The 25,259-nt window shown below is 28.3% G+C and overlaps 1 protein-coding gene across 1 annotated transcript; it reads right to left on the bottom strand.

The window, feature by feature from the left end:
• Positions 1–1,687: 1,687 nt before the first annotated feature.
• LOC100160967 (multiple epidermal growth factor-like domains protein 8) lies at positions 1,688–24,899 on the bottom strand. Its single transcript, XM_029485940.1, is given in 40 exon segments — positions 1,688–3,897; positions 4,780–5,020; positions 5,090–5,260; positions 5,342–5,502; positions 6,450–6,499; positions 6,502–6,758; positions 6,852–7,308; positions 8,107–8,485; positions 8,555–8,785; positions 8,844–9,015; positions 9,079–9,248; positions 9,338–9,566; positions 9,833–10,013; positions 10,082–10,226; positions 10,983–11,164; positions 12,620–12,803; positions 15,870–16,079; positions 16,167–16,451; positions 16,517–16,728; positions 16,806–16,990; positions 17,095–17,277; positions 17,419–17,595; positions 17,665–17,856; positions 18,071–18,272; positions 18,389–18,641; positions 18,698–18,809; positions 18,952–19,262; positions 19,335–19,529; positions 19,600–19,809; positions 19,885–20,036; positions 20,117–20,373; positions 20,375–20,395; positions 20,464–20,647; positions 20,725–20,862; positions 22,581–22,844; positions 23,562–23,806; positions 23,865–23,977; positions 24,185–24,411; positions 24,494–24,673; positions 24,758–24,899. Coding segments are annotated over 39 exon segments (8,115 nt in total). The 5' UTR covers positions 24,669–24,673; positions 24,758–24,899; the 3' UTR covers positions 1,688–3,495.
• Positions 24,900–25,259: the final 360 nt, after the last annotated feature.

Raw genomic sequence — 25,259 nt, 5'->3', positions numbered from 1 at the left:
CAACTAAATTAATGATTTGTATTATAATACACATAAATAATAATATACAAAAAATAGCTATAGCGTTATGATATGAATGCGAGTTACAGAGGAAAAAGACTGACAGAAGAATATCTTTTTGAATTTACACAAGACAAAAAAAAGGTATAATATTAATTATTTTTGTCAAGGGCGTTACCAAATAACATTTTCGAGGAGGTTTTACAATTTTTATCTGATATAGATGTTATAGTTAATAGAATAATAAAAAAATCACTTCATTGTAATACTTACAAAAAATATCAATACTTTTGTCTGTCTGTATAATATCGTACTTTTATTGACTTTCTTTATTAATGAAGATATTAATATTTATAAGGAAACACTCGAAGACTTCCAAATACACCCTTGACTTACAAAATATACGTCTAAATTATATTATATATATACTATTATTATAAATATCGGGAATGGTTACAATTTTATTATTATAATCATACAGGTCTACAAAAATATATTAGAATATGCGGGAGTAAATACATTTGATCACATGTACGGTTTTGTAATATATATAATTATTGTTTGCACTTCGCACTATGTGGTTATAATATTATTATGATTTATAATGTAAGCCGCCAGAATATACGAAGATAAGAGAAAGATTATGTTGATTATACATTTACACATGAATAAAACGGATTAATGCCGTATATTTTGGTCAATTCGATTATCACAATTGTTTATAATAATGAGGTATATTATAATATATATTTTGCTAAGTAGGTAAGTAGGCATTATTTTGTTTGATTTGTGTGAAATTATGAATCTACTTCACAACATTAATGAAGCTTATTAGCTCATAGTTATATAAATTTGATTATTTAAGTTCGTTCTTCCTAGGTTTTGAATTTGTGATGGACCAATGATGATAATAATAAATAATGAATCCAGAAAAAAATAATGTATCGCATATTTGCATGATTCTATTGTTGTTTTTATTTTGTACGCTACAGTCACTACATGCCAATACAAATATATTAGTAATAATTGATGTAATAAAGCGTTTATAGGTACTATTTTTTGTTTGTTTTAAATCATAAATCACATCAAATAATTATTATCAATGCGATATAGTCGAAAAATAGACTTTTGATTAAAAAAGGAACAAAAAACTAAATATTATAGCGAACAAGGATAGTCAAAATGATAACAATAATTGAAAATCACTCAATTTAGAATTTAACACATTAAAACGTTGACATAATTTGCAATGATAATTTTTCTATCGAACTAAAATGAAAAATTTTTATTTCTCCATAAAAAAAAGTTGCATACATAATTGTAGGTACATAATTTCACAGTTGGTATTTTATAAATTGAGCCAATGTTACATGGTAGGTATAATGAAACACTGTATTATCTGAGATTCTAATCTATGGTAAGTATATCAAACAAATTCTAAGAACCTATATACGACCTTTTTAGTTATTATAAACAGTACGTTTGGTACAACCTGGTATTATAAATCTTGAATCGCATTTTTAAATTTTAAAAGTTAAAACTAATTTGAACTTATTAATTTGTAATTTTTTTTTTTAAATAAATAAGCATTAAGTATAATTAAATTATCTTTATATATTTCACAACCAAATAGTAAAAAATTGCAAATTGGACATATAGTGCTTCAAATATTCGAATTTTTCCTTAATTGTATATTATGAATTCTCAAAGAATAATAAACTATCACATTAAAATATTTGGTGATATTCATAATTTAATAAAATTAAGTTGAATGTTTTTATTCGGGATTCGATACAGACCGTTTTTAAGGAGTTCTATATAGGAAATTTCTTAAGTACGTGTGTGTTGTATAAATGTGTGTGTACTAAGCAGGCGCAGGATTTTTGTTTAGGGGGGGGGGGGGAGCTTAAAAATGTTCTTACTTTCCTACATAAGTAAGCAATTTTTTCACATATGTATACGCACATCCTTATAACATACTAATTGAACTATTTATTTGTAGGTATCTAACGTCTCCTATATTTGTGACAATACGCTATAAGATATAATTGAATGTATAAAAATTTTTTTTGGGGGAAAGCTTCAGCCTAAAAGCCCCCCTCCAGCTGGTGCGCCATTAGTAGTAAGTGATCATTAGTATGTAAAGTGCAACTATAGTATTACAAAAAATAGTGGAGCGTTTCCATATGTTGATAAGGTGACAGAAGAATGTAAATATTAATTTTTTTTTTTTTAACAATATCAATATTTTGCAAATTGTAGTTCAATCTATTTATCCAATTAAGTTTCAAGAATCATATTAGAATTCCTCATGACATTTACTTGAACAACATTCTTGCATATTTATTAAAAAATAAAAATTCAAATTTGAAGTGTTCAATTTCAAAAAGTAGGAAAGTAAACTTTGAAATTTTCAGAACTTGAGAAGTCTTAACTGATCATTAGGATTGTTGGTACAATTAGCATAAAATACGGGTCAATTTTTGTAGAAAACACATCCTGGATCGAATCCCTTTAAACGAAAAAATTTGTAAACTATGATGTGGAGAGTGGACCCTGTTAAATATTAACTAATTTTTAATTGATTTTTTAAACTGAAATTTTCTTAAGATGTTGGAACATTGCAGTTATAAAAAATGTACAAATGTAATGTGATGTTTTCGAAGGTATTCATTTTTGTAAGTAATTTCACACAAAATAGTGGATTATGGACAAAAAATTATTGCCTAAAATTGATTTGTCTAACATTTTATCGATTTTTTTGATTTGTGATTTCTTTTAATTATACTGATTTATTTACAATAACATTAAATAATTATAAGTGTATATGAATCATAATGAAGAGATCAACAAATATAGTGTAATATGATATCATAATAATCATAATAGTAATAATATAAAAAGCAATCAGAAATCATTCAGTTCATTTATCATGGAAATTGGAAAGACTTAGTAAATAAATGATACAATAACTAAACATTATACAAATAATAAATATAATAGGATAAAAACAGAATTAGAGAGTAAATGGAGGGTTGATAACAGCTACCAAAAAGTTCAAGTAAATTATTACTAAATATCAATTGACAAAATTATACTTATAAATAAATTAGTGGAATATTTAAATATTAGGTTTCATTATCCACGTATGTCTACTAAAATATGGTACATTCTATTTATTGCATGTTTTGGCGAGTTATAATGCACGGGCGCTAAAATTAAATGCGTTTGGTCTCGAGTGAATTTCCGATCGGTATATATGCATGGGCCGCGTACTCATTGTATCAGACTCGGCAGTGATTTTTGATTGTAGTCTCACCAATTATTGCGAGTCGAAAATACTGATTTAAACGCCATGTTAACGGATTATGTTACAACACATTAATATTATTATTTTTATTGCTAACAATACAATGGTTATTATGACCACAATATTTTATAATATACCTTACAAACGATATTTATACGATTTACGGAGAGAACAGTTAACCACAATCACTGGGGCGCGTTCCTCCTTTGTCTAGGACCAGCAGCGTTGTTGTGATGGTGGTGGTGGTGATGGTGGTGGTGTCGGTGTGCGTTGGAAGAGTAACCACCTCTTGGGTTAAGCATGTTTAACACCAACGTGGAGCCGAGCGCCAGCCTTGTGCCTGCTGACTGTTGGCCACGGTCTGGTAGCTTTATCAGTAGCGTAGTGACCGCCGCGTTTGCATCGCTGGTTGGTTCGATCGCCAACGGCCTGATGTCACCAAACTTGGTCACCTGGCTGTTGTTAGTCTCCGGCTGCTGCTGGGGCGTGCTGCAGTTCAGTATGATGGCCACAAACGCGAACGGTCTCTTGGCCATGTGCAACATCTCCACGACCTGCTGGCGACGCGCTCGGCGCATGTCAGCTGCCTGAAAGGCGAGAAAAAAAGTACATTTTAAGAAAAATTTCCATTATATTATTACGCAATATATTATACATTATAATATAATCATATTGTTATACCGTAATCACAAAATTATATGGAAAATTCATAAAAATCACGTTGATGCAGAACAGTTGTATACTCATACTTATGAATAGTGCAAATTGAAGCTAATACACTTATTATAATATGATTTATAATGAATAAAATTTTGGAGAAAATTATAATTTATCCGTTAAGAATATATCAAGTGATTATTTTATAATTTAAGGTACCTACCTACACATAAAATGCTGTTTTAGAACTGCTGAAATTTTTTTGATATGTAATTATCTAACTATATATATAAGAACCTAACTTATGGGTATATAACTTATAATATAATTATGGTAATATTTTACATATTATCAACAAGTAGGTAAGCTGGAACAGACGTCTAAAACCTTTGCCCCATTCAAAGGATAGATATGTTCACTGAATCGAAAGAAATACATATATGAATAGGTTCTCTATTATAGAATCTGAGCTTCATGACTGAACGCCTGGATTACTAGCGGAAGAAGAAACATAGATTGTCATAATATTAATTGTTCTCTCTCTCCGGTGTAATTTGCTTTTTTGCCCTTTACTATTTTACTTTTGTAGTACTGATTTATATTCAATTAATCTAATGACTTTAATACCCACAATTATTAATAATAGTAATATAAATTAATTAATAAATTAGAAATAAATATTGTCATCGTAATTTGTATGAGTATTTTTCTGTAGGATTCCTGACAAAATACAAAATAAATCCATTTCCAGTTCTCAAAACTAATGACACCTCTACGAACTATACATATAGTAAAGATGTGGTATTATTTACTTGTTTTGCTTTCCATCCAACAACGCATACAGCAAGAAACAAAAAGAAACACGAGAAAAATACAGAGAAAAACACAAAGAGATCAATATGAAGTTGGTCTTGTCTAAAAAACACTGTTCCGTAAGTTGGGACAGGTACTAAATGAGTGGCTTGAGCAGGTAACGATGAAATCGCTAACAACGCCATGTAATATCTTGTTGCTGATAGGTCATGTTTGTCATGTGGAAGTGTAATGATTAATCTGAAAAACAAATAATATAATAATAGTGTAATATATAGGTACTGTATAGTATTTTGACCATTAACATACCTATTGTTGACATTTTTCACCATTAGCAGGGACATACTCTTTTTCAATGTCACGTATGTAGACAAACCTTTGGTTTTGTGCTCTTGATATGTAAATAAATGTCTACCTTTTGAAGAATTTGAGCTACTACTCACACGTTCAATCGTTTCCATTTCACTAAACCACTCAAACCTGAAAAAATGTGCCAAGCTTAAACTATTTAATTATGGGTCAAATTATCTACCATCTAACTTTATCAATGAATTATATTACCTTGGATCAAAATCAAAAACATTTCTATTAAGTGACTTATTTTTAGTAACTATGAAAATATCCTCATGTGATGTTAAGAAGAAATCGACAGCGCCTTGTGTTATGTCAACAGTGATTCTGATATCTACATTCATAAAACGTGGTTGAACAACAAAAAACGACTAAAACAAAAAAGAACACTATTAAAAAAGCATTACAATGGAACATAATACTTTATTTTCAAGATAATTTAGATAGTTAATATTTAAAAAAAAATTATATTTTAATATTGTTATTTGAAATAATAACATAATATATTAAGGACTAGTAGTTGTCACAAGTGTTATGTGTTAGATAGTATTGATCTATTGTAGCTTTATCAATAACAAAAATAATAAAAGTAAACAAGATTTGAATTTATTGCAACATTAAAAAATATTAAGTCAGTACTAAAATTTTTTAGGAAAATTGAAATACCTTAGTAAATTATTGTAAAATGATTAACCGCTGTTTATTTTTACATAAGGGCGTCAGAGCTGGTACGTTTTTAGTACAAAAATATATCTTATAAGAAAAACGCTAGCCCTGTAGAATAGTCACATTTTGTTAATTTTTTTTTTATTTAAAAGAAGAGAACATTTTGCAGGTCAGATCAATGCCTGATTTGATGGAAGATTTGACGGATTTGTATTTTTGATGGAAGCAAGGAATCATACATAGAAACAATTTATATAAAAATAATTTTTGCATGATGTAAAAAAAAAAATATCAGAAAGTGAAGTTATAGTTGAGCACCACTAAGAATTATCGTTTGACTGATTTGATTTATCACTATTAATTGGATTAATAGGTTAAATTTGAAGTTGTATACTACAAGTATATATTAATGTAATAAAAGTAAACAAAGTAAGGTCTGATTAATTTTTTATTCTTATTATTATTATATTCTTTTTATCTTATTTCTATGACAAATAATTATTTAAGATTTCAAGTGAAATTTGCGATGTTTACAAAAGTAACATAATGGATATTATTAGTAAAATGTTTTTATAAACATTGTAAATATGTTTCTTCTTATTATAAAGTACATATTTTGATGAAATATAATACTTATTATTTTAGTGCATACCGTTTGTCCTGGGTAAAGTGGATTAGGTTTTGTTTTACACTCATCAAGCAGTTTGCATCCAGGCAAAACCTTAAGTCTACACTCATTTGTTTGTAACACTGATGGCCATCAGTTGGTGTGCCCATATATGATTCTCTGCACTTTGAACACTGTTGCATCCAACACAGCTGAACGGTATTTTTTAATGTTCGATGATGAGGTACGCCCCCTGACTGACAGTTTGTGTCACTTTCAGTATTGTTTTGACAATCACATTTTTCTCCAGTAATTGGATCACATGTACTCCCATGACCATGACATTCACATGGTCTACAAATAAAGATTAATAGTACATATTAAATTTAGTTGATGATATAATTTATTGAAAATAATATAAATCCATGTTTAAAATATGGCACTTGCCTACAAGGATCTCGATTATCACTCGAACCTCGAAAATGACCAGATAAACAACCCGAACATGTAGGACCGGTTGTGTTGTCCATACAATTAATGCAATATGCATCAGAAAGAGGTCCATCATTTTGCATAAGATTAGTATTAGGATCATTTAAAATACTTAGAGCATCAAATGGTTCAGTATCGTATTTTTCAACACATACTTGAGCATGCCCATTACAATAATCTGAGCATGGTATACATTGGCCATGATCCACTGGGTTACCAACATAAAATAGTTTACACCGTTGACATTGAGACCCCTGAGTGTTGTTTTTGCAACTCAAACATTCTGTTAAGCGATCAGGACCAGCACAATCAGAGTGTCCATTACATTCACATTGTATTGTACAATTGGAACCAACATAACCAAAACCACAGCGACAGACATCTGGTTTTATGCATTCACCTCTAACGCAGCCTGAAAACCAATACAATTCAAGGTTATTTTTATTATTTTCACTTAAATTTTGTTTTGTAATATGGGTTATCTTCCAATAGTGGTCTACCATAATGATAATTTAATTATAGTATGCGGTCTACAATATATAATATGTTATTAATTATTATATTTAGTGATTTTACATGAAACAAATAATTGTAGAAATGAAATAACCAAAATAAAAATATTAACTTGTTTGCCGTTTGCTGCAGATCATATTAAATACTTGTCATGACACTGATAAAATTGAAGATTATAGTAAAGTATACAGTAATTATAGTATACAAGACGCCAATTGACGTCATTCGGCATATCATGCAAACAATGTTAAATTACGCCATTTGCTGTGAGTTAAATAGTATTATCATTTAAAAATTATATAAATATTATTAAAAAACTATAACTGTGTAATTTAACTATGATTTCTTCAGTTACAAATGTACTTTAAACTTCATTATAGTTGATTATAATCAACTATACCTACTAGTCGGCATAACCCGCAATAATACACCACAAACAATACAACACCAACTAAACTGTTGTCATTTATAACAGCATTGATTTAAAAAACACTAGGAGATACAAATATAAAATATGTATCACTAGAAGATATAAAGAGAAAATATATTAAGTGATTTAAAATAATAAATAATAAAATAATCATAATGATGTGCTATAGTATAACACAAGACAGTGGTAAGACATGTTGGCCGTATATATGTTAATGTATATTTAAAATTATTAAAATATTTTTAGTAGTATATTTTAATTAATCACCTTGTGTACAAATTGGAATACATTGAGAATTATCATCAGGTTGATAACCATTGCCACATACACAATGAAAACCATCAGCAAGATCAACACATTCTTCACTTTCTGAATTGCAACTATGATGACCATTTACACATTCATTTTCGGGTGGACAAGTTATGTAATACCATGCCACAGAATCATTCAAGGTTAATTCTTTATTTAATAAAGCTACATCCGTTGATGGCGAAAGTGCATCATCTATTCCATAAATAAAATCATGAGATTCTAAGTTTTGATAAGCTGCCATTTTAGGTCCAGTATTTAAGTGTTGAAGTAATTCCTGACATGAATGGTTAGGGCCAGAAGCTGGACTAGACATATAACCTTCCGTACATATTCCCTAAAAATAAAAATAAAAATATAATTCTCTATTTTTTTAACTAAAATATTTTTTTTTAAATGTTTATACCTGTCCAGTTTTGTTCAATACATCTAAAGCACACCAGCCACAATGGGTATGGCGGAGACATGTGGAACATTGAATATAGCTAGAACAAGGTTGAGGGCAACGATCTATATTACCACCACTAAGAACAAGTCCACAAACACCCCCAGCACAGTACAGTGGTTGATAACTAGGTGATATGCACTCGTTTAATGTAATTGACCAGCGACATTCATGCCATCCTCCTTCTCCACCCTATAAGTTAAAATAAATTTAATACAATTATAATTTATCCACATTAAGAATATTTTACTTGAGATGATAAACATGTTTCACAAGATTTGTGCGCAGAACAACGTTCTGGACAAATGGAAGTGTTTTTTATTTTAATATTTGATCGTTGACTGAGATCTAGACTAGAACAACTCCAATCATACAATGACCCACTATTTGAAAGAGTTCCAAACTCAGATGCATGCATTTGCCTGTTTATGAAAAATAATAAATTATGACTGAAATAAGTAGTTAAAATTTTAGTAAATGCATACCTAGTCCATAAACAATTTCCTTGCTGATGACATTTTTCACAATTAGTTGCCATACATTGAATATTTGGACACATTTCTACTTTTGTCACTGTTTTACATTGATTATCACAGCTTGAAGCATCTTTAACACATTGTCCTTTAGTACCACAATTTGCACACCATGAACAAACCTAAAAATAATAAATTTATATATATTATATATTTTAAATATAAACTTGTTATAATTTAAAAAAAATTTAATTTAAAATGTATTGCTTACATTTGAGTTTTCATAATGATTATTAGGCCATGTAGCTAAACAATCAGTACATGTTGTGTACTGTTCACAAGATCGACTAGATATCCAATTTGAATTGCAAGACACTCCATTATTTGTTCGTGATGTACCATTAGTCGAAACACAGGGGTTAAAGCCTGGACCAAGATGAGTAAAACAGTAACTGACATTTGTTCCTATCACTTGACAAAATGAACATCCAACCAGAGATCTAATTAAAACGAAGCAAACAATACATATTATATAGTTAAAATATTTAAAAAACTAAATTTACATTTTAACATTTACCCTCTTTATAATAATCAGTATATAATATAAGAATTCGAAATATAACTGGGTTGTTAATAATTTAAATCCGTACATATTTAGGTAATAGAAACATACATAAAATTTATAAACATTTCCACAATGTGATTAAATCAATTAAAAAATTTAAGCATTATCTAGAAATTGTATTAAGTTTAAACAATTTCTGACCTGCATTTATCTCGTTTACCAGACCACAGATTACAAAGGTCTTGTGGTAATTGAATCCGAGTTACACGAGATTGTATATCACCAGCAAAACCACCAAGAATGTACATAGACTTTGTTTCTATGTCTAATGTCATTGCATGAGCATGAGTAGGTGGTGGCGGCAAACCAATAATAAATATATCTGGAAAATAAAAATGTATTATTTTCATTTTAATTTGAACTGCACTTTTTATACTGAGTTAATTTTACCTGGAGTTAATAAACGTATCCACTGGTTACATGCATATGAGTAAGCAATAAGAGTATCATTTGTACTAGGTGGATCAGTCCTTCCACCAAAAACAAACATATATTCATCTGTTGTGATAGCTGAATGTAAAAATCGCCCCCTTGGCTGAAAAATTGAATAAATACTTTTTAGATGGCAATATTAATGACAGGCGTTATGAAAAATGTATACTCTATTAAACTTAAGAAACATAGTCAGCGTGCCACTTTTACGCAGGGGATGGCTTCATTACAAGCATGGACCTCAAACACGAATACTAATTTTAGTTATTCTACAATGAATGTTATTAATAGTTATTTTTTGAAATTCAACAGAAAATCGCGCAGCTGCAAAACGTTGTATGTTGCCCATTGTCGTGTGTCGGTAGTGCACGTAAACAGTGGGGTGGGGGGGGGACAATAGGCGGTAATTGACCACCGCCGATTACGTTTCTTAAGTTGAATAGAGTATAAACACGTTAATAATTGAAAATAAATTTGTGAATTCTAATATAGTGTATTCTCGGTAACTCAAAATTATCAATATCTCAAACAACTACAATTCCCTTCAAATATCAATAACACTTTAAGATTTCGATAACTTAAAATTTCTTCTCTGTGAGCTTCAAGTTACTGAGAGTACACTGTACAAGGAATAAAATTATTTAGAAATATACTATTGCTATAATTAGTATGTATGAATCTAATATAACTTGATTTGAATATTACTTTTGGTCGATCATAATATATAATTAATAATAACAACAATATGGTATATAACGGGTGATATATTTCTAGCAGCAAAGATTGTTTAATATCCATTTTTATATTATAATTTATACAATTGAAATACATGTTTACAAAATTTAAACTAATTACTTACTAAGCTATTTTTTGGTGGATTATAGTCTTTGAAAATAGGTAGAATAGTCCATATTTGTAATTCATAGTTAAGTGCGAATAATTTATCTGTCATTATTGTTTGATTAACAGAGTAAATATATCCACCAAATACATACAAACTATCGGTTGGACCATGGTATACTGTACTATGTCCATAAATACCTAATAATCAAAATGGTAAAATAGATACGCTATACACATAGATAACAACAAAATAAACACATACATTTGTTTTTGGAAAAAAATTTATATATGTTACAGTTGAAGTGTTGAATCAGTTAGTTAATGAAATAAATAGGTAATTTATAAAATAACTAAGACATGTAGGTAATGTATATAATTTATACTTTAACTAGTTATTTTACACATTCCCTGGCATCACTTCGTTAATGTGGCAAATTGTACAAAATAACATGTACAATATCGTTATTTTACTGTCTAGCATATTAATAAATCAGATAAAACTAACGTCCTTGTTGTCAGTGACTGCAATGTTCATGTACGTTTATCATGTTAGAAAAGATTATTGTTGTACATGTATTATCTATTATTGTTTAAATCTTAGTAATTAACTGAGTTGGTGAAATCGGACCTAAAACCAAATAGCGCAATTTTAACAAAAGAAAAATATGTAAGTTTGATAATAAAAATGAAAAAAAATGAAAATAAAAGAAGGAATCTTCTCGTGACTAATGGTTAGAAAAACATTACAATATTGTAAAAATAAACGGCATTGAGAAATTAATACTATACGTAAGTAATCAAAATTAAAATGTTAAATTATATGTCATGATTGAAGAAATGTTTGATTATTTGAATGAAATTTACATTTCTATTGGACACGGAGGTAGAGATCACATGTTATATGAAATAAATAAACGTTATAAAAATATTATTCAATTTGATGTAAAGCAAAACTTGGATTTCTGTATACCTAACCAGCAAAAAAAAAAAGGTGAAATAAAGGTATTGTTGTAAGACCAGTGGTGTTTGAAGATTTTAACAACCATAACCAAATTGATTTACTTGATTTTCAATCTCAGTCGTAGGGTATAAATTTATTTTGGTTTATTAGGACAATCTGACAAAATTTTGTATTTTAAGGCCGTTGAAAGAGCTGAATTTGGATATTTTTTGTTTATTTGGGGCTCCCTCAGTACTGCCAATCAGGTAATTGCTGAGAATTTTGCAATGAAATTGTAAGTTCTTTAAAAGAGATGTGGCCTAAATTGACTATTGTCCATGGTAAACCACAACATAGTCAATCTCAGGGCAGTTGTGCAACTCGAAATTCCACAATAGCCTTGTGTGTACAAATAAATAATTAATTTAATTTAAAATAAATAAAATATTATTATATATTTTTAATTTTAATGTATATTATACTTTAATATATATCAAACTAAAATTGTATAGAATAAATAGATATTCTATGAAATAACTAGATAAAGTATAATTTTAAAGTGTAATTTCATACTTAAACTAACATTCGTAGGTAATTCATAAATACTTAATTGTTTCATAAAATTATGGAATTCAACACTTTAACTGTAACATATATACTTAACTATACATTAATTTCTAGTTCATTTTATGGTTGTTTTGTGATGCACTTACCAGCTGGTCCATAGCCACTTGTTTTAAACTTTTTCCAAACTTCTGTTTGCATATCAAACTCCCATACATCTTCAAGGAAACCCATATCTGGACTAAAACCTCCAATTAATATAAGACTTTCTTTTTCACCAACAGATCGTAATGTAAGAGTATGGCCGGCCAATGGCGGAGGATCTAATTCTGTCTGAAAAATTTAAATAATGAATAATACAATAATTGAGTATAATTAAAAATCAAAAAAATTGAGTACACATATTAATTAAAAATTGAATATATTGAAAAAAAAGAATAATAGAAAACAAGGTATAGAGTTGAAAGTTCCAATTATTGTCAATTCTATTGAAATGTTATTGCCAAATTGAGTTCAATTTTTTATGTTGTAAATAGTATGAAAATTTATATAATTAAGTACTATTTATTTGTGAGTATTTGAGTATTAATACTCTTATATTTTTAAATATCTGTTACCCTTTATTTATCTTTACTTCAGATACATGTTTATACACATGTTATTTTTATTAATCATATAAATTTATAAAAGTTAAAGACAAATTCTAATACAGTCTTAATATACCTATAAACATATTAAACAAATTAATATGGTCTTTTTTTAACACAGGAGAAGTATTGTTAATAAGTGTGACAAAACACATTTTTATTATTTATATGAGCCAAAATTAACACGTTGACTGCCACGAGCCCGCCGGCGACCCAACACTGATGCGTTAATGTGGAGCCATTTGGGTCGCCGGCAACCCAAACCGAATTATTCTGCAGGGGCCGCTTGGATCGCCGGCAATTCAAACCTCTTATTGTATTCAATACACTTTATTTTTTGATGGCGTGGAGATAAAGATTTTATAATGACACCATGGCGTCCAGGGAAAAAAAACGAATAATTTAAAAAAAAAAAATCTATTATATCTAACTAATATAATAATAATAATTATAGATGTATTTCGAGTAATATTGACTGCTGGCGACCCAAATATTTTTATTTTAAATTTGCATTATTCAGGTCTTTCCGATTATAAAGCTATATTCAAAATTACGATTGGACTCTCCTATCTATAAATACACTTGAGTGCATTACAGTAATGCTCTGTTATTTATACCATAGCTCCACAATTACACATCTGTGTTGGGTCGCCGGCGGACTCGTGGCAGTCAACGTGTTAAATGGTGTATTACTTAACAATTGGTAATTCCCCATGCCTTCCATACACATATTATATAGTGACAGTTTTAAGTAATATTAGATAAATAATATAAAATTTTTTCTTTATGAATTGGTGGTAAGGGAGGTTGGACTTTAGTGATGACTGTACTCTAACAATGTATATAATATATATATCCAAATAAGTAAGTCAACAAAAATATAAAAAAAAACATCTGATGAATTAGTCAAAATGATCAATTTACGAGTAATCTCTCATGAAATTGTTCAACACATCACCTCTCCCTGGCTAAGAAAATAAAGTATTTCCATTTTTAAATTTTTAAATATAAAATGAAATATTCCCTATTTGAACATAAAATAAAATTAAAATAAAATAGAAAAAAAAAATTAGTAGCAAACATCAAAATATTAAACAAGTATAAGCACTTCATATTTTAAATTTTTATTCAAATTAAAATAAAATTTTTAATGACAAATATTTTCCTGTCAATTTATCAATTCAAATAGTGATAAGCAGCGCTAGGATTTTATAACATTTGCTAATTATTATAGGATACAGATAAAAATATCTGAGTGAACTATAGATATATTTGATTTATTCATTAGAGTCCAATTATGAAATTTTATATTGCTATTTTTTGCTTATTTGAAGTATTATAATTTTAGATTCTTAACAGAGCGATTTTACAATGTTTTTTTAAAATTTTATTTGTGTCTGTGTATACGAGAATTAGTACACATAATGTTTTGATTTTAAACTTCAGTATCTTGTTTGACAGGAAAGTGAATGTAGTTGGTGCATTTGGGAGGTTAAAACGTAAAATGCTCAGAAGTTTTCAAAAGCACTGGAAAAAACCACAAATAAATTAAGGACATTGGGAATGTTTACGCAAATTTGGTTTTTGACAATATCGATTTTGGTTTTTGGTGTAACTCTAAAACAAATGACATGAAAATTTCAAAGAATGTTTATATTAGCATTTTCTATACACCATCAAATTTTCCAAATATTTTGACTTATTTTGAGCTGTTTACGGACATTTTTAGTTTCCATTTTTAAAATTTTTTTTTCTATGAATATCAATAAAATTTTATTTATTGGTTAAAAAAGATTCAAAATTTAAAAAAGGCTCCTAATATATTGCCACTATGGCAGTTGAAAAATATTAAAAATACATAGGTAGTTAAAATTTTCATTTTATAAGCATTTAAAGTTTAAAGACAAAATACGAAAAATCACAAAAATGTGCAGTTTCTACCGGAAAGACAAATTAAATTTTTATGGGCGTTTGAAGTTCAAATATTTACAAAATTAGTGCCTATATGCATAGTCAATATATGTGTCACATAAATTATTGTTGTTTTTTGTAAACATTTTTTGAAAATATTTTTTTTTACATTGTTTTAAGTCATTAGAAAATGACGTTTTTAATTATATATATATTTTAAAATATTTTTATTCTTATAATTTTTTAAGTTTTACTTATTTGTATGACAACATACAGTTTTATTTTCATCTTCCAAAGAATAATATTTTTCCGAGTATTTTGATACATAAAAATGGAATTTATGAGGAGCAGCATATGAGTTATAAGTAAGTAAAATAAACTTTAGATGAGAGGAATAGTGGACCAACATTTTGGGGGGTTATCGTGTACCACTCCATCGGCTCATCTAAAATTCAAATACTTATAATTCATAAACTACTCATTCTAAAATCTAAATTCTAGTTTTATGTATTGAAATACTTAGAAAAATGTTCTGCTTTGGAATATGAAATTGAAAATGTAAGTTGTTATTAAAAACATAAAAACTTAAAAAATGATGAGGAGAAACCTTGTATGGGTAATTAAAATATTACAATTTCTAAATTCAAAATTCTTGTAGCTTGCTTAAAAATTAAAATATTATAATAAAACTCAAGAATTAGTAAAGTTATTAATAAAGCTTCCTACACAAATTTGGATCTGCTGAATACAAATTTGTTATGTTGTGTGTTCGGAGACAACACATGCAAGTATGTGCAAGTCTTCTTAATAGTTTAACACTAATTATATCCATATTAGTTACTTGTATGCCTATCCATCTTTGATCTTTTAAACTGAATTTCCAAAAGTCTGATAAAATCTTCATTGAATATTTTGTAGAACGACCGTAAGGCGTTTGAATTTGTGTTAGACCACCATAGACATATATTTCCCTTCGAGAATGTACTATTTCAGCTGCATGGAAATACCTCCCATTTGGCATATGAGCGTCATTTGTACCATCTACTGTAACCTTTTATTAACAATTATTATATTACAAATAACTCAAAAAGTATTTACAAAGTTTTGTTTATTTCAAACTTGAAACAATGTAGCTTACTTGCATCCAAGAATTGTTTTTAGAGTCAAACAAACGAATATCATTTAAAGGACCATGTGATAATGAATAACCACCGAATAACCACAACTGACCGCGCCTTGTAGCAACCACTGAATGTCCAAATCGAGGTAATGTTTGACGCAAGTGATCTAAATTTTCTGATACATGAGCTGAGTTAAATAGATCCGTAAATATAAGTGGTTGCCGCAAATGACTAGATATAGGAACTGAAATTGAACAATCTTCTCCTTCATAAATACTATCACAAATACAGCGACCATATTCCTAATAAATAAATAATACAATTATCAGTTATTTAAATCTCTAGAATTTGATAAAAATCTACTAACATGATCACATTTTCCATGGCCTTTAGCATGATTACAATCATTTGGACATATTAAATCTTGACAAAGTACTCCAGTACTTCCTTTTTGACATACACAACGGTTATGATGACATACTCGGGTTGGGGGGCAGAAGTCTGGACAGCTAAACACTACGTATGTAGCATTAAACCCTTCAGTAGGTTCAGATTGTTTGTAATAAACAGTCATCACACCTACATTTTTAATCAACTGTTTAATACAACATTTTAACTTGTAAGATAGAAACATCTTATGTAATATGTAAGCTTACCAGTAACCCCTTCTATGGTTAAAGGATACTGAGAATCTCTAGTACAAAATACACCAAGAGAATGAGCTGGGTGTGTTCTAGACATAGACACAAAATTTGGTAGTCCATCATAAACATAAACACTGTTCATACCACATGGGACATTTATATCACTATCGATTGTTAACTGTATCACATAAGATCCACTGAAAACACCAGGGAAATGAAATACTTAGAATATTAATATAATTTTAGAAACTATTATTTATATGTTTTTATTTTTACAACTAGAAATGGATAATGAACTTACATTGCAGTTGAATTATTTCGCATGTTTTCAGGATCAATTATCCAGAGACATTCTTTTGACGGTGGACCTTCTAAACGTGTTTCCCAAGCACTAATCTCCACAGATTTTGATCCAAAACCTTGAGGGCCCATACCAGATAAAATACCTCTGGCCATACATTGATGATAACAAACATTTCCATTTCTATAAAATCAAAAAAATGTAGAAAATATCTTTTACATTTTAAATCTATACTTAAAAATTAATTTAAAAATATTTTGAATCATATCATTATTGTCAAATAATTGGTTTATATATTTAAATAGATTTAATAACAATAATTACTTTGGATCTCCAAAAAATCCTTTTTTGCAAAATTGACAATTATCTCCTTCAGTATAATGTTTACAATAACATTTACCCGAATTAGAATCACAAATACCAAGTTGTTCATCGCCATGACCATTGCAATCACATTTATGGCATCCTTCTATCGATGTTGCATTACCATAACTTCCAGCTCTTTGAAATAATTATTGGATTATAAATGTGAGTATAATATTTTTTAAAAGATTATTTCATTGGACTTACTTGCAATATTCGCAAAACTGCCCAGTGGTCCAATCTTGACACTGATCACATGTACCAGGTCGTTCGTTGCAGGTTGAATGATTATTACACCCACAGTTAATTGCACAATCAGCTCCAGTCCATCCGAGATCACATTTACATGTATAGTCAGGGGCTCCAATACAATATCCATTTAGACATTTATGATAACATCTATAGATTGAGTTATATTTAAGTAAAATGTTGAACATAAAAATTATGCTGTTTTATTTTCCTCTAAATGAAATATAATACTAGTATTATATTAGTTCGACATCAGTCGATACATTTTACTTGATATAATTTCCATCGATAAAATAAAATAAAAGGAAAGTATTTATTATTTGACGGATGAAGAACCAGTATAATACCGGCATAAGAGACTTACGTTCTTGTACATGAGTGTTTTCCATCGCCTATAAAACCTCGTTTACACTGACAGCTATATGAACCTTGAGTATTGGTACATTTGGCTTCTTTATGGCAATCATGTAGTCCCAGACCACATTCATCAACATCTGGACATTGTGCATATGCCCAACTTGAGTCTTCTTCATAAGTATTGTTGTTCATTATATAGGAACAAGTTCCTAGGAGATAATAAACATAGTTAAAATATAACATCCTTAGGCCATAGCATATAAAACTGAAATATTCTTAATACGCTTATTATGATAATATTTGGATCATTAAACAATGCACATACCTATAAATGGTTTACTAAAATCACCTCCTGTACAAATCCCTTGAATTGGGTTACCACTGTCATAACACCATCCACAACCAAGAGTTTTTAGACAACTAGAACAATTCATACTTTTTTCGCATGAGGTACATGCTAAGTTAGGTTTATCTATTTGCATCTGTCCTGATCCATAATAATGAACGCTTCTGTCAATCCATTCTCGACATCGTCCAAATTGATATTCTGATGTATATTCGGAAAAATGGAAACATTCCTAAAAATTATGATAGGTAATAAAAATTGAGCTAGAGATAAATAAAAATACTTTACATTTGTTGCTCGGCACCAAACACATCGACCACTGTCCAAGCAATCAGAACATGAGTGTCTATTTGAACATGGTACAGGGCATGAATCAATAGATACCACTCCGTCAGGTAATCTAAATAAAAATGGATAGTGATATATATATAATCAAAACATCAAAATAGTCAGTATAAATTACTTGTTAATAATGACATAATATATTTCATTTATACTTAACCAGTTTCGATAAAATAAAAAAAAGATTTTTTTCAACAAACCTTCCACGTCGTTCACATTTGGCTTCTTGACTCCACCATTCACAATATCCACTTTGAATACAGTCAACACAATCTACATGATTAGAACAGTTTGGACATAGCTGGGGTGATATAACAAGATATTTCCATTCATTAATATTATTATTATTATGGCAAAAAACTGAATCTGTTTGATTTCTTGTGGTGCAAATTGATTTTAATTCACACCATGCACAATTAGCATCACTAACACATATGAGACAACTTTGATAGCCAGAACATATTGAGCTGTCTCTGCTATGATATGGTTCAAGATACTCCATTGTAAAAGGCTATTTATATTTAAAATACATTATTGCATAAATAATAATAAACATTTAGTATTTAATAATAATTGTAAATACCTTTGAATTATTATGACCTTTATTGTGTTGTAATTCTACAATAGAGGTACCAGTGTTTTGAGAATATGTAATATTTTTATGAGTAGTTAAATCTAATAAGTATCGTTCAGGAGCATGAAATGGTTGATCTTCAGTAGACCACGATGAAAGTTGTAAACATTGCCAACCATCAGCTTTCAATGTTATATTGATTTCCTAATAATTGGTTTTAGTTGATAAGAAAATATAATTAATGAGAATAAGGAGAATTTGTGAATTTACTTACTGGTTGGTACATATATGGAGATGTCATTATAAGTCGTGTATTTGTATATCGAGAGCATAATTGCAGTTGGTCCTTATGATTGTCCCACATCTGAGGAAATCGCAAAAATCCAGAAAGCCTTACAACCATTGTACCACCAATTGATAGATCAGCTCTTGACATTGGTAAATGGGTTGAAACATCAATGATACTTGTATTAACTACTGATACCTATAACATTTATAAATTATTTTAAAGCAATAAGTAATAATCAACATAAATAATATGCAGAAAAGTTGAATTTACTAGATCTGGCTGTGAAAAATTTGCAGGATGTAAATATTTGAAAAAAGTCAACCCTGATCTTCTATCTAACGCTCTGCAATTCTCTGGATAAGCAACTTCTATTCCTCCGCCATTAAAATTATTGTTATGTAGACCACACACCTCATAATTATCTTTAAAAATAAAAACATTTTAATCCAGTTATAATATTTTTTTATACATTAATAAATATCAAATATAGATATTTATTTACCATTTTTATGATGACATCGACCATCTTGTATGCACCAAACACATCGACCTAATTGCATTATATGGGCAACTGAAGTGGTTGATTGATTATTGCTAAAAGGAGTACTTTCCCCATGAATTAAACACGAATGACAATCAGTTAAAGCAGAACAGATACCCGGGCATCTGGTTGTTTGTAAATTGGTTGTACAATTTATACCCCCGTTGCGTCCATAACCAGTATCATCAGAAGAACACCAACCACATTCAGGATTGCTGTACACTCTGAAGACCTTTGTGTCTAAATATAATTTTATTGTTAATATTATTTAGTAGTAAATATTTATATGTTTTTATAATATTTATTACCTTAAGCACATAAGTTCTAAATGATAGGAATCGTTTCCTGTAGGAACTAATGTTGGTGGTAAAACAAACGCTAACAAATCTGAGTTTATGTTTCCTCGATATCCACCAACAATAATTAATGTGTTTCTGTTACGGACATCAGACCCGTGTCCAAATACACCAAACATTTTCTTATGAGTGAACTCTATAACACATTTATTGACAATTATAAAATATGTAGAAAAATTTATAAAATCAAATAAAAATATTTTATTCAATTACCTTTGTTAGATAACCCAAGGACATCTCGACTAAGCCATGTATTACAACCAAGATGATACAGATATATTTCATTGTCATAACAAATTTCTTCCTTAGCATGTCTATGTGTATATCCTCCAAAAACAACAATGTAATTTCCTAAAAACAAAAGATTTCATAAAATCAGTTATATTATATAAATTTATTTATTAAGGTTAAGTAGCCCACACAAAAACTTAAAAATATAAAAAATACAGTCAATAACAAAATTCATATACATTTAAATAGTAAGCTTTAAATAATATTATACTCATTGATATTAACGAATATGGTAGTGACCAGGTGTAAGACCATCCGATTTACTTCGATCACTATAGGGCAGAATAGTATTGAATTACTTATTATTTAAAACTTTCTAACCGTAGCTTAGTTTACTTCAATTAATTAAAGACTGTATAAACATTTATTAACTGTAGTTACGATTGTACGACAGTAACAAATTTTAATATCTAAAGCTACAAATTAAATGATCTAAAAAAAATTACCTTGTCAAATAATTTTAAATGTTCATTATAATTAATTGATAAATATTGACTTCAGATTTCTGAGATTTTTATAAAATAATATAGTCATTATGACATGGCCCTAGCGTCTGCGTTCTCTCTTCGACTATACACACTGCCACTCTGGCCCAAGAGGGAGAAATCGAGGTTAATATGATAAGATTGTGGTGGATCACTGATACACAGTCCGGCCTGTGAGTAGCGGGTTAAAATCCCCTACCGTGCATATTTTTTCATTTAATTCTCTATATCTTTTTCAAGACCAACCATAGAACTTGTGGTGGCGTCAAGTATAAGGTATATGGGTAGTGTTTGAAGTATGAGAAATATTTCAATGTTTTGTGAAATATTGGATTTTTATTAATTATTTCATTTTTATTTTTTAAATATTATTTAGTTTTATATTTTTATTATATATAAATTATAATATAAATTATAATTATAATTTATATTATTTCATGTGAATTGTTAGCAAGAAAACTATGATCTTTATAATATATACCTAAGTACTGGTTTCCTTTTACTGTTTCTTTTTAATATTTATTATGTTTTTTGTTTTATATAATTATTACATTATATGATAAACGTTATACCCAAGCGTTTTTTTTTTTAAATTTATATTCCATTTTTATATTTTTATTTTTATTATGATTTTTTTATATACAATTATACAAATACATGTCATAAGGATTCTCGATCAAGAAAACTCTGATCTGGTTTTTAAATAACTATATAAGTTACCACGTACATGGTACATATACAATATACCTATTTATTCCTTATTTATTTTACATTTTTACATCAAATAATAGGTACAGCAAAAAAAAACAATATTATATTATTATACATTAAAACTAAGAAAAAAATGTGTGTCAATGACTAATGAGGTATTTAATTTATTTAGATTAATTATTTAATATTTTACAAGACAAAACTACAAAAATAATGATAATTGAAATATTTCACACATTTTGAAATATTTCATTTTTTTAAATTTCATGAAATTTTCAAACACTATCATATGTCAGAGAACACAAAATAATCAAACAATAATTACAATTATTATTTATTCTAAAACTTTATGTTCTATATTCATTTAAAATTTCAATAGGAATGTGTAAAAAGTAAAAAGTAAAGAGTGAGTTAGGATTGGTATAAAAATTCAGTAGATATATGGGAGAGGCCAAAGATTGGAAAACTGCGTTTTTAAAGAGACAAGTGTGTATGTGTTACTATCAAATGTACTACATAGTTAACAAAAGTTAACAAAAGTTTGCTTCATGTGGAATTCTTAATATGAGTCAATATACAAACCCATTATATTAGCAGAGTGAAAAGCTCGTTCGGTGGGAACATTTGATGGTGGATATTTTATTTCAGACCAATGCTGTGTCGGTATATTAAAAATAAACATACGATCACTAAGTTTTGAAAACCATGATGCACTTGTGACTATTCCACCATAAATAATGAGAGATTGAGAACGAATATCATACACTGTTGAATGAGCTGCAACCCGAAAATTTAATTCTTTGCCGCCTCTTGGTTTAATTTCTTTCCATTGTTCGTTCTCATCATCTAAATGCAAAAACATTTAATTTTATAACAACATATAAAAAGTTTTGTAATACATATTATAGGTAGGTATATAATACTTGATACTTGTTTATTCTACTACTAAAACTAGATTTATTTCTTTTGATTATTCACATTGATTATTCACATACGTAATTCCAGTATTTGAAAAAAATAATATTAATAAGTATTATGAGGAATTCATTTTTTTAATTTTTTAAAATCTCAAGTATCTAGGTAATTCCTTATGAAATTACAATAAAATAAAAAAATCACTTTTGTAAAATATCGGTTTGAGTAAAAATCCAAGTTTTTTCCTATTTTGTTTTTGCTTATTATTAAGAAAAGTACTGGGAATTATTACTTTTGACTAAATTTACTTTCCTACTAGAATCGAGAAAAAATTTTGATGTTTGAAAATAAAGGATTTTTCTACTATAAAGTGTCTTTAGATATAAAAGATATTAAAAAACACGTTATAAATCAATATAAAATTATTGAATCAGAATCGCTCAGAATCTAAAATGTATTTCTTACAATATATATTGCTTATAAAATTAGATATAAAAACTAATAATTAAATTTAAAAATTGAACCTTTATTTTTTTTGGAAACCGAGAAAATATTTAAATTGATAACTAAATTATTTTGTTGATAATAGTTTTTTTTATTAATATTATAATATATTTTATTTTAAAATCAAAAATCGTACAAAATTACCTGTATTAATTTGAATAGAAAATATCTGAGAAGAAAAATATCCTTTGCTATTACTACCACCTACTAAATAAATAGTATTTGTATGTTCCACATATGTTAGAGTATGTCTTGTAAGAGCAGGTGGTATTACTGTAGAATGTTGGGCACGTAAAAACCATTTTTTCGTATATATGTTATAAAACCATAGTTCTCCTGACAAACCCTTTTTCAGTCTACCACCATACATGAGAAATCCTCCATTGTATCTGAAAACCATTTTAATATAATTATTGTTTACATATTTTTATAAAATATGTAATCCACTTTGTTGCTGCATGACCAAAGCGCGGAGCTGGTAATCGTTTTTGTTTAATTTCATTCAATATATGTTCATTATTTTCATCATTAGGAAACTCAAATGGCGAATGACGTGTATTCTGAATTGCGAAAACAAACATAATTAGTAATCAATAATTATAAACATTATAATACTATACAACTTAATTCATAAAAATTTAAAGCACAATAAGTCAAACATATTTGAAGTAATGGAAATTTTAAGTAAATTAATTTTTCTTTTATTTATTAAGATTGTGATGTATACAATACAACTATATATTATTATGTAAATAAAACAAAATTACATCATTTTGATGTTCTAGGAATGTTGAATCGTCAGCTAGTGATACAAAAATATCATGTAATACAGCTGACCACGTTTTGTTTCGTCTATGTTCATTTACACGACTAGTATTATCAAAAGAAGAATATTTAGATCGATTTGTTCCAATTGTTGTGTCTCCTAACTTTGCAGTCATCAGAGCATTTATTGTGGCTGATCCAATGGAATTGACGGTTGTGTGTAAAGGATCTATAAGTGTAAAACAAACGAAAATAAATATTAAGATATACTTACAAATAAATATTTATTTATTAAATTAAAATTATGTTACCTATGACATTATCATTTCGATCGTACCACATAGAAGTGTTAAACCGAAAGACAACGAGATCACCAAGAATATTGTTTAAATCATATCCACCAAAAATGTATAAAGAATCAGCCTCAGATAATATACACAGCTGAATGGGCAGCTCTCGGATGTATACCTCCCTGATACAAATCATGCCATCTAAAATTCAACAAATGATGGAAATTATATTTTATGTTATAAATTATAAGATAACACTTAAATAAAGATTAAAAAATATCAAACCTATTCCCTGTAGAATCAGAACTATTCAATGTGCAACCCATTCCTGAATAGTTTTGTAAGCAATGGCATCGACCTTGTTTGCACACACCCCTGTTAGGTTCACCACATTTATCGGGACATAATTCAGTTGCGCAGTCAGGTCCACCCCATTCGTTATCACATACACAAAAATTTCGAAGGCAAAATCCATGACTCGAACAATTTCTTGGGCAATCAGATACATAATATGAAGCTTCAAAACCTTCTAATGCATAATTTGTGTCACTGAATAACAATATTAACATCTAAACATACAAAACAAAATAAACTAAAATAAACTAAAAAGTAATCAAAATAATAAAAATAGTCATGAACATATTTAAATATGTATGATAAAGAAAGTTTATGTTTGATAATAATGAATTACGATTGAATCATGTATTAGGTAACTGTTTTTAAAATGTATCGCATAAAGATTACAATTGGCGTTTAAAGTGATCTAGAATTATAATAATTATAATAG

This window comes from Acyrthosiphon pisum, chromosome X (genome assembly GCF_005508785.2).
Source record: "Acyrthosiphon pisum isolate AL4f chromosome X, pea_aphid_22Mar2018_4r6ur, whole genome shotgun sequence".
In the NCBI taxonomy this organism is placed as follows: domain Eukaryota; kingdom Metazoa; phylum Arthropoda; class Insecta; order Hemiptera; family Aphididae; genus Acyrthosiphon; species Acyrthosiphon pisum.
Note: the sequence above shows the minus strand (reverse complement) of the source record. Positions and strands in the feature narration are given on the sequence as shown.